Source organism: Culicoides brevitarsis, chromosome 3 (assembly GCF_036172545.1).
Source record: "Culicoides brevitarsis isolate CSIRO-B50_1 chromosome 3, AGI_CSIRO_Cbre_v1, whole genome shotgun sequence".
NCBI lineage: Eukaryota > Metazoa > Arthropoda > Insecta > Diptera > Ceratopogonidae > Culicoides > Culicoides brevitarsis.
In genome coordinates, this window is record NC_087087.1 from 8,748,821 (window position 1) to 8,761,288 (window position 12,468).

The following is a 12,468-nucleotide window of genomic DNA, read 5'->3' on the forward strand; positions in this document are numbered from 1 at the left end:
CAACAAAAATGACAAACATATCAATTTCACAAACCCAATCGATAAAATAAATTAATTCTTTCCAGGTTACTGGGTATTCGGTGCCCATTTTTGTGACACATGGATAGCCTTTGATGTGATGTGTTCTACTGCCTCTATTTTAAATTTATGTGCCATATCACTGGATCGATATATTCACATAAAGGATCCTTTAAGGTACGTACACAGCTCAAAATATTATTTTTTGCTCATCGTCGATGTAGTGAAACCGCAATTCTCATGGGCACAATCAATATATTTTATGCCTGACAAGATGCACTTTTGTTCGTATTATGCATTATTTTCATTTATCTCGTTCCTTTGCTCAAACCCATCGTACATCATAGCAAAGTACGTACGACAAAAAAAGAAGAAAAATGAATAACACACAAAAGAAAGACGACATGTACCTGCCTGTCGCTTATGAGCCCAAGAGGTTTATTGTTTGCAGAAGATTGATTTCTTTATTTTCAGGGATTCTGTCTCTCTTTCTCTCCTTCTGCCATGTTATTACGTATGCACAAAAGCTCACTTAAAGCTCTTCCATCGTCTTGCCATGAGATGAATGTTGTTGTCATATCACCCACTTCGTCTTTTTCCATCAAATTGATCTTCTTTTGTGAATTATTAGACACACACAGGCACGTTGAAAGATATTATGCTGATTTAATGGAGCTACACTACTTCAAAATCCCAGTTCTGAATAATGAGAAATCTTCTTCTCTACTTCTTCTAACAAACGATAGATAAGAACCATATAATCAGGGTTTTAATAGAATTTTTCGTAGAACCACGTTGGCACGTTTTGTCGTCGCCTCCTCTCGATCGCTCTTGAAAAATGGCGTACTTCACGTCAAAAGTGTCCCATATAATTTATTTATATATGGTTTTGTTGCAGCAGGCGCAGCAGTAAAATGTTATTGTCGTAAAGTCATGTAAAATATTGCATTGCAACCGCACACTTATGACTCTGACTCGGTACACGCAAAAATAGACAATATAATTCGAGTACGTGACGGACAAAAGTGTACTTACGACTTATGAAAAAGAAAAATTTGTATTGGAAACAAATTATGTGCAGTTTGGGAGCAATGAGAAGAAAATTTACGGGATATACTGAAGGAAAAAATTTGGTCACGTGGTTATTTATTGCTTTAAAATCGTAAATTGTTTGATTTTTAGCTGATTCTTAGCTTTTAAAATGTCACGTGAATTAGATTTTAGTTTCAAACTTCGATTAAAAGACTAAAAATTATCAAAAATTAAATAATTTAATTTGAGTTTTAATAAATTCTTTTAAAATAATTATTTTTTATATTTTTTTGAATTTTTGAAGTATTTTTAGATAAATTTCTAATAAAACTCAAAAATTTCTTACCATTTTGTATTTCAAAATATTTCTAATTTTATTTTTCAAAATAATTTAAATTAAAAACCAAATTTTATTTTACAAAATTTAAAAAAATTTTAATAAATCATGACAATTTGGTCACGTGACCTTTAAAAAATAATTAAGAAATAAAGAACTTTCATCAAGTTTATACTTTTTCTTTTTTAAAACCTTAAAATAATTTTTTTTCTAAATTATATTCTAGCTCAAAAAAAATTTTTTTTCTTATAAAAATCAAAAAAAAAAATTTTTTTGAAAACCACGTGACTTTCTAAAATATAAATTTAAAAAAATAAATGAATTTTTTATTAAATTAAGATTTTTTCCTTCTTAAAATCTTAAAAATCTTTTTTTAAATAAAATTTACTTCTAAATAAAATTTAGTTGCTTCTGAAATTCAAAAATAAGAAAATGTTGGTCACGTGAATTTTTAAAAAAAATTTAAAAAATTCATGAATTTTTTATTAAATTAAGATTTTTTTCTTCTTCAAAATTTTAAATTTTCTCTTTTATAAAATATTTTAGTTCTAAAAATTAATTTAATTTCTTCTGAAAATCAAAAATATAAAATGTTGGTCACGTGACTTTTCAAAAATTTCTCTTCTCACAAGAAATTTTAATACACTTTTCGAAACCTTGTGTGACACTTGACCATTGTTGAAAAATTTTATGGTTGCACGATGATGTGATTGAACTTGTTATCTTTCGACAAAATTGGATTTTCATCCACAGTAAATTGCTCTTCATCAAGACTGTAAATTTCTGTGAATTCATTTAAGTAAAAGTATGACACAAAAATATTGTCAATCACGCCTCAAGTGGTCGAGAATAAAAACAAAAAGTTTAAATTGCACTCGATTAGCCACACATTTTACATTTCCATTAAGATAATCGCTTGCAAAGTTGCTTGTTTATCTCCTTTTTATTAATATTTATCAGAAACTTTATCGTTTTATGGCGTCGTTTCGAACGAGACCTTCCGATACGAGATCAAATGCTTTGATGAAAGAGAACTTGAAAGTTGTTTGGATGAATTGGGTTAACTAAAAGTTTTATACGTTTCGCAATAATATGAAAGAAAAAAGTAATGTGAAGAGCAAGAGTGCATGAAATGTGGTTGGAATTACGTCTTCTTTTTGTCAAAAGTTTACAAAAGTTGCACGAGAGAGAGACAAAAAAAAATGAAATGAATAAACTTTGGTTTAAAACTTGTTACTTTCCTTTCAAAAAGCTCTCACACTTCATGTCTCTCTCTCGTTTTTTTGTGCACAAAAACCGCATATTTTCGAACTTTTACATCAAAAACTAAAAGTAGATTTTCAGACAAACTTTTAATCCTGTGTTGACATTATCTAATTGTGTGAAAGACTAGCTCGAAAGTATTAAAAGTGGATAAGGAGAGGAAATATTCGAGCATTTGTGATGATGACAGAATGTACAAAACCGCACTTTAATGTAATGAAACAATGAAAATAAATGTAAACTATCTCTATGTACTTGCGGTTTTCTTCATGTATTCATTGTTAATACATTTTTGGTTTCAAGAAGTGCTTGAAATGTTGTTTTGGATTCATTTGTTGGAATTTTGTTTCAAAATAAAACTAAACAGGTTAGGCTTTAACAATTCAAAATTAAAATGTGGAAAATTTTTGGTTTGGAAACACCTGAGAAATTATGCAATTTTCATATCAATTCCAATAAAAACTTAAGCAGGCTTATATTTTATTAAAATTGAAAAAAAATTGTTGTTCAAGAGTTTAATGACTTCAAAGAAATTTTTTTTTTCTGAAAAAATAAGGCAAATTTATCTCTATTAAACAGGAAATAATCTAGACAAATTTCCGTCATTGAATTAATTTAAGATTTCGAATTGATTTTTTGTGATTCCTTTGAATCATTGAATTTAGGACAAACTCTTTAATTTTTTTTTACCTTCAACGTATGAGTTTTATGCCTCAAATATTGAATCGAAGTTGTTAAAAGAGACAAATGCAAGAATTTTTAATTAAAAATAAAGATCAGAAAAGTTCATTCATTCTCCGATAGTTGGCGCTGCTAAATTAGATAATCATTTATTCGCTTTTCTATGGTTTTGATTTTGATTCATTACTTAAGATTCGCCATTAAGTGAGGATTTGAGTGAAAATTTTTAAAATTTTTTGCTTGGTTTGGATTAATTAGATAACATCTTATGCTTAAAGAAGCTTTTTTAAACTAAGTCTTTTATGATGAAATTGGTTCAAGGCTTTCAACTTCATCCTTTTAGTTTTTATGGTAGATCTTCAACTGTAAAGAATTAAAAATTTTAATAATTTCGTTTATTTCAAATTAAATTTACCTTCTTGATGTATTTCCTATACGATTTATTTTAATTCCTTTCTCTATTAAAATAACTTTTTGATATCTTTTAGATCAACCTGAAACCTATTTTTAAATTTTAATTTAAATAAATTTTAATTAAATTATTTTTTTATTATTTTCAATTAATTTAATTTTAATTTATTAAAAATATAATTAAATAAATTTATATGAAATTTTAGATCACTTAATTCCTTCATTTGTCACCAGATGTCGCATTTTTTCATGATCGCTAAATAAGCAATAAATTTTTCACAAATAAAACTTTTACTCGCGTTTTATTTTCCATTTGAACGTATGGAAAAGCTCTCTCATTTTTTTATGATTTTTTTATAACATTTACTTTTATTTGCTATATTTTGCCATAAAAATGTACATATGTCGGAAAGTACTTGAAAGTAAACTGAAATGACATACATTTATTAATATAAAAAGATACATTAGACAGGGATAAATTCTTACAAACTCATCCCTTTTGAATTAAATTCCGTTTTCAAAATCTCTCACCTCACAATTTGAAAAGCTGTCATTATCGATAATAAAATATAACGAGTTTACCTCACACCGTTCGTTCAAGAATCGATGTGAATGACAATTTGTATGACATTAATATAATAACTAAAAACCCCTCCATTTGATCGATTATCGCTGCTCCATCTCTCTCTCTTTTTTTCTCTGCAAGTGCTGTATCTCCATTGAGAATAACGGCTTAGCAAAAAAAATATGTTTTTCGTAATATTTTTGCAGTAAATAACAAAAAGTAAATTTGTTCCATTCCAAGAGAGACCATCAAGAGACAAACTCAAAACATGACATATTGCATTTCGTTCCAGTTCCGACACAACTTTCCTCCTTGCATTGCTAAAAAAACGTTGCTCTACAAAATAGAACTGACATCATGTATTATTTATTAGGCCTACCACGTTCATAGTTGTGATAATAACGTTATTTGCAGGAAAAATTGCATTGCAATCATAAATAAGTGGATGAACTTAAAAAGAAGGATCGTGTCTGATTGAATTTATATGTGAGGCAATTTGTTTCATTTTTTTGCCCGTTTCCATTTTTTCGCTCTAAATCTAAAAGTTTAACATAAATGTCACAATTTTTCTAGGTGCTCATAAACATTTGTCAAAACTGAAATGTTATTATTTTTGCTTTTCTCTTTCTTGCTATGGAAAGTTTTTTCAGTGCAGTTACTTTTGAGCTTTTTAAGAGTTTACTTCTTCGTCTGTAGCTAATTTTTAAATTAGAAAAAAATAATTAAAAAAATCAAAAATTATTAAAAATTTTTAAAAATTAAAAATTATTTTATTTTTTAATTTTTAAAATTTTTTAAATAATTTTTAATTTAAAAAATTTTTTTTTAAAAATTTATAATTTATCAAAAAATTTTTAAAAATTATTAAAAAAAATTTTTAAAATTAAAAAAAATTTTTTTAATTAAAAATTATTTAAATTATTTTTTTTTAAATTTTAATTATTAAAAAAATAATAAATTAAAAATTATTTTAAAAAAAAAAAAATTAAAAAATTTAAAAAATTTTAAAAATTATTTTATTGTTATAAAAAAAAATTAAAAAAAATTTTAATTAATTTACGTTAATTTATTTTTAAAAAAATAATTATTTAATAAATAATTACAAAATTAATAAATTAATTTGAATAAAAATATTTAATTTAATTTTTATTTATCAATTAATTTTTTTTTTTTTCATTTAAAAAATAAATTCTGAATTAATTATAAAAAAAAATATTTTATTTTTTTAGTTAACATTGTAAACTAACTGACCCAACTTTTACATTACTATTTATCGAAAAAAATTTTTTTTTATAAATTTGTTTTCGTTTCTAACTAACTTTTGAATTTAAAAAATTCCAAAATGCACATAAGTCCTCAAAAATTATTTTAAATCTACAAAATGCGCTCAAGCTCATTATTCTGAAAAACAAAAAAAAAATTCTCATGAGAAATGAAGAAAAAGTATGAGTTATGACGGGAAATTTATTACAAATTACGTGAATTTTTTTAGTAGTACGATTTTTTATTTTACAATTTCTTACAATTCTAGTTCTTGTTCAAACATGTTTTCAAGTTCTGATGTTTCTAAATCTAAAAGTTCAACGCGTTTCTTGTACCTTGCATTCTCAATAATGCTTGAGATTTCATCCTTATTGATGTCTTGTTCGATTCCTGTTCCTGGTTGAAGTTCAAAAGCACTTTCAACTGCTTTGATCATTTCGGGAAATCTTTGATCAAATATTTCTGCTGCCTTTTCATAACTATACCTCAGTCCATTATGCGGATCTTTCAACAAGAAAGCAGTATAAGCTGCCCATCTAACACTTCCCAAGATATGATCGCTATCGTAGATGACTTTGCAATTCATGAGCGTTGCTTGCATTTGTTCAAACGATGATTTTTCTGATCTTTTAACGTTCGTTTCGTGAACTACCTCCATTTGTTCATGTTGTGCCAAGAGCATTGCTTTGACAAGTTGCAAATGACATTTTTTATCGATGATGTCATCTTCGTGCTTCGGTAGTAAGCAGAATGAGGATCTGTAGAAACATGCAGGACTGAGATTGGTCAAAGCATTTTCCGATAAAACGTCGTCCGGGATGATACTTTCAACATTGAGATTCGTTGTGAGAATTTTGGCGAGCAAATGCGGGAAAAGTCGCATAAGGCGAGGGATGGTAATAGCTCGAGCCATGTGACGTTTGTCTTGAATATGATCCGTGATGTGATACTTGTTGAAAATTTGCCCAATCCGAAGAAAGTGATCGTTCGTGAAGGCGTTTGGAGTTCGAGCTATCTTGAAAGCACGTTTGCCAAGAGTCAGGTAAGTTTTAAAAACTTCTGTAATGTCAGCTTGGAGTTCTGTATCGAATCGATCGTCGTTGGCTTTTTGTAATATCGTATAGAGCTTCACTGGGTTATAATCGAGATTAATGATCTCCCCATCAGCTTCCAAATGTTGATAGTGATTGATGTAACGACAAGCCATAGCTTCGTTAAGATAAACAACTTGACGAATTGATTCCATGTTTAATGATTTTTCTTAATTTTTTTGTCTTTATCGTTTGAGAGATAAATGTTTAATGACAAAAATAAGAAAAATCCTCCTTTTATATGACAAACTTACGAGAATTCGTCTTTGGTATAAGAGATGAATCATCAAATAAGACACTTTTTCTGATGACTGATGACGTCAGCAAAAATCCTCTTTGACACAGATCCAATCAACTTACAACAGAATCCAATCACGTGAAACTATTGAACTAATGTCACGATGTCACCGTTTCGCTTATTGCTGCACAAATGACACAAAAATCGTATATAACAAGACAAATCGATACTATGTTCTAATCCAATTTCAATAGATTTTTATTTACTCTTCGTGTTACCAAAGAGAAAATCTCTTTTTTCAATTAGAAATTAGAAGATTTATCGACGAGTCGAAGACAAGGCTAGAATCGCCTCATGCATGCGGAAATTTCATCTAAAACGGATTATCTTCGAACTTTATTTCAATTTCCTTTCTCATAAATCAATTTCAATTCAATTTTGAGAAAAGTGTGGAAATGCGAAAAAAAAGAACAAAAATTAAACAAGTTTATAACAAATGATAAAAAAAATTCTATTTTGATTGAAAATTTTTATTTTGATTCTCACACATCTTAATTTAAAACGTGGGAATTGAATTTTGTGTCTAATGAAAATTCTTTTGAGAGTTTAAATAGAATGAGAGATAAAAGTAAAAGCGGCACAATAAACGATGCGATAATTCTCGTCACGTTTCATCTTGAAAGCATTATTATAAATATAATATTTTTTCTGCGTCTCTTAATTTTTCTCTTGCAATTTTTTTTTCTTATTGAATAACGAAGCAGTTTGCAGCAAGTTTGTAAATCGCGCGCTCTTGTTTACAGTCAATGCAGGTACGAGGCAAACACGAAGCATGAGATAAGATGCAATCGTCTGCAGATGAAGCGAAGGAAAAAAAATCATAACTTTTAAAGGGAATGGTTGCCAAAGGAACTTGAAATTTAAGCGCATTTTTTTTCATATAATTATAATACTTGAATTTTTTTCAGATATCAGATAATTGGAATTGATATTTGGATTTAATGGAAAGTATCATATAACAGTTTGAACAGTCAAATTCAATTATATACTAATTAAATTCTTAATTGGATTCAAGTTTGATGCATTAAAGCGACTCATTATATCGAATATTTGAATAAAGCATCAATGGAACTGAACTTACATTGCAAAAACAAGCAAAATTAGTGAAAGGAGAATTGATCAAAAAATAATGAAGAAACTTTCACTCATGACATACTGAGCTCCAACATTTTGTCGAGCGTCATTAGAAATAAATTTGTCGAAAGAAACCATCAATATGACTTTAGAAATCCGAGACCGCTTCAACAAACAACTACAACAAGAAAATACCTTGATAATGCCCCCATCCCACGCTGCATTAGATTTTATAATGACTTTTCTAACTTTTCTAACTATGACTTTAACAGTTAATTTCTTGTTAGCTCCCAGTTCACATCACCCGATATCAGCATTTTATCGGAAAAAAATGGCATGAGATTTTTTGATGGTTTTGTATTAGTTAGGCCTAAAGAAGTCCAAAAAACCTAAATTTAAAAATTCTAGAAAGAACCAAACGGATTTTAACAATTTTTTAGTGCAATTGGGTATGTTCAAGTGCCTTTTTGACATACCCGATCTCACTGAAAATGCATGGGAACACTTTGGTTTGTTGTAGAATTTTAAATTTAGGTTTTTTGGACTACTTAAATAATACAAAACCATTAAAAAATCTCATGCCATTTTTTTTTCGATGAAATGCTGATACCGGGTGATGTGAGTTGAACTTTTTATTCGGATGGGCATCAAAACCTTTAAAACGCCATATTTTATTTAAAAAAAATCCGGTAAAATTCCTTTAAAATGAACGATAAGTAATAGGTTTTCTCGTTGAACGAACCGAGCCTTTGACCTCCTCAGAATATTTTAGTAATTTTTTTCCCATATTTACTTAAATATTTATAACTCGAAAAAAAATGAGAACATAAAATCTCTCAGATTGAACCATCCAACGGGAATGATAACATCCGTCAAAAAATCTCCTTAAATTTACCGAGAAATCCTCTCATCTCGCTTGTCTATCCATCAAAATCGGCACCAATGCACCAAAAACTGCTTCATGCAGCAAAATTTCAATTTATAAAATGAATTTTACAAGACTGAGGTACATTTGCAGATATGGGAAAAATTTTCTGCATAAGAGATTGACGATTAGTGCACTTCTTCTGTCTCTCTCTTATACGCTATTGCACTCTATATACCTACCGCCAACGTAATGCCATAATAATAACAAGGTAAGGCACAATTTAATCCCAAACTAAACTAAAAGTGCAGTGCGGTACATAAAAATGATGAGATACTGACGATGATGATGTTGATGATGAAATAAAATATATTTCTCATTATTTTTTTGTATGAACATTTCTAATGAACTCAATTTTGCATCGGCAAAAAGAGCAGCTTTCAAAATTAAATAACTAGAAACAAAACGAGAAGAGGAGATTTCATCTGTCAGTATTTAAAATTTAAATGAAATAATGAACAAAAAAAACTTTTTTTTCGTATTGAATTTTGTCATGTTCTTTTCTCGCTCGACAAAGCAACAACAGCAGCTTTCAACAACTTCCTTTTGCTTGTCGCAGTCAATTTTAATTATATTCGCTCGGTGATACCTTCGTTCGTTCGGAAAAAATTAGCAAAAGAAGAATGGGGAAAAGCAAAGCATTTAAGCAGTTTGTTTCTTCGAATTTGCAAAAACATTAAGAGGAATTAAAAAGTTTTTGCCTGACAACCATCATTTATATTAATTTATTTTAAAATTTTTCCATACACGTGACACAGAGAAATTTCTCCGAGTTCATGAATATTCATCGTATTTAAAAGTCATGTGACAGAATTCAAGGCATAATGGCGAAATATGGGTTGAATTTGAGTCATTAACATCAACTTCTGAATATTAAAAATAATTTTTTCTAAAATTTTGCAAAATTTAACAAAAAAAAATTAAAATTTTTAATAAAAATCAAAATTTAAAAAAATGGCGCCAAATTCAACCCATTTTCCCGCCAAAATGTATACTTTAATAAATACTCCGCCGTTGAACGTAATTTTATAATCCATTTGCAGATTAAACAAGTTACTTTGTGTAAGCAAGTTTACCTGATTCGACATTATTTGGTTTGAACGCAAAATTACCAGACCATGACTGTTTCTTTCAAGGATTCGTTCACTTTTTGTACTTTTTTTGCATGCGAAACAAACAAAAAAAAAATATTCGTCTCTGAATAAATAAATGAACGAAAAAGATTGATTAAAATACTTGCAGCAAAAAAGTTTACCTTTTGTCTGGTAATATTTTAAACTTTTATTTATCGAACTCTCGAGACTTTGTGTCACTGAACGAAATAATTCCAAATTTCTCTAATGAAACAAATTGATAAAACTTTTTTTGTTTGTTTTTTTTTGTGAAAGATTATACCTTTTTTGATTAAAAATTTTTTTTTTAGATAGAATTTCGACTGGACAAAGTTCTCGAGAATTGTACAAGCAGAATCTCGTTTCAAAGCAATAAACTTTTTTTCTGCTACAAAGTTTATTGCACCAAAGTAGAACAAAATTAAAATTATTTATTTAGTTCTTCTTCTTCTTCTAAGTTTTGTTTTATTTTACAACAACTTGTTTCCTCTTCTTACATTTTTTTTCACATGAGTCCAAAAAAAATTGAAAAAAAAAATAGAAGAAAATTTTTAAGGAAAAAGGCGCTCAGGTAGATTTGTTGTCAATGTGTGTCATTTCGGCAAGAAAGTTGCTTAACAGGATAGATGTTTATAGTTTTGTACCTCAAAGCCAAAACAACATGCATATAAATTTAATGTCATGCAGTAAAGTTTCGTTTTAAGTAATAATAAACTCTCGTAGGCAACAAACATGGAAAATTGAAATGAAAAATTACAGAGACGGATGTGACTAAATGTTACAAGTCCTCTGAACTTTTGACATCATAAATTTTCGTAGAGACTCGTTCAATGCGAATAAATTACAGCAAAAGTACGAGTATTTCAAATGAGAAACAAAAAACATCCGGAAGCATATTGCATTCGATAAATTGCTTTATTGGGACACATTTCTCGACTAAATTAAATTCTTTCATTATTTTTACATTTTTAGATGAATGAGATAAAAATTCGTATCGCATTTTGATTTAAAATAAAAGAAATTGAAGTTAATATAATTAGTAAAAAAATAAAATTTGCATTGGGTCAAAAATTTAAAATATGCATCGGGTCAAAAATTTAAAATATGCATCGGGTCAAATATTTTCCCAATGAATTTTGACCCAATGCATACTTCAAATTTTTGACCCAATGCAAATCTTAAAATTTTTAACCCAATGCAAACTTTTGACCCAATGTAAATTTAAATTTTTTTGACCCAATGCAAATTCTTGGACTTAATGCAATTTTGACCCAATGCAAATTTTATTTTTTTTTTCAAAAAAAAAATCAATTAGTTTTAGTAGAAAAACTTCAATTTATTTATAAAATAAATTTTTCTTTGAAATGGGAAAAATGCACAAAATTTGCATATTTATTTGTTTCTTTTCATTTTTTGTAAGAGAAACTTGGTATCATATATTTTTGATGAAAAGATTTTTTTTAATAAAATAAAATGTTTCATTTTACATTTCTTTCAATCACAAAAGAATAAAATGTTTCTTGAATATTTAATTTATTTTTTACAATTTTTTTTTTGTATTCGTCTTGAATTTTTTTCAATTTATTATTTATTTAATTAAATATTTAAATAAATTAATATTAATTTATTTATTATTAAATATTAATTCAATTAAATAAAAATAAATATTTTTTCTAACGAGACAAAAGAAAAATAAAATAAAATGCACATCATTAAAAATAAATAAATAAAAAAAAAATCGTCAAAAAATTACTTCACAGTTTCACGGTTCACCACTTTTTACATTAATTTGACGCGCAGAATATAATTTATTCATGTGAAAAAGCATGTAACCATTATAAAATGGTAAATATTAAATGTTATGACAACGAATCATTTTATTTTATTTATTTTTCAGCCATTAAATATTTTTTTTTTCGCATTTTATTACAATGAGAAAATTCGTTTTTAATAACGACGGAAAGAAATATGAGTAAATATTTATGTTTTTTTGTATGTGTGTGGTAAAATTGAAAAAATATTTATTGTAAATTTGTTTACGTTTCATGTGTGACACTTGAGGAAAATATTGTTCGGTTTTCGCTTAAAATGCATTTTTTATTGACAATTCGAGGTAGATTGAAATTTTATTGTCATAATTTTTTGATTGTTTTCCAATATTGATGAGTTATTTTTTATTAATTTTGTAAAAATATTTTTTTTTATTGGGTGGGTAAATGAAATTTTTGTGATTTTTACCTCGTGACCTTATTGTTCGGTGAAAATGAGAAAATGTGTTCAGAAACGGAAATTGCTTGTGTTTGGTATGTTTTTTCGGTGTTGCTATGTCACGCAAGTGAAAAATATTGTCTTTGATTTGGTTTTTCCGAGAAAAATATGATAACAACCGGAGATCGGT

General features: G+C 27.6%; 1 protein-coding gene across 1 annotated transcript in view; it reads left to right on the forward strand.

Moving 5' to 3' along the window:
• The window catches only part of LOC134835162 (dopamine receptor 1), a 67,671-nt gene that overhangs the window by 38,401 nt on the left and 16,802 nt on the right, over positions 1 to 12,468 (forward strand). The window contains exon 4 of the mRNA XM_063850032.1: positions 66 to 195. Coding sequence (XP_063706102.1) covers positions 66 to 195 — 130 coding nt within the window. The remainder of the gene's footprint in view (positions 1 to 65; positions 196 to 12,468) is intronic.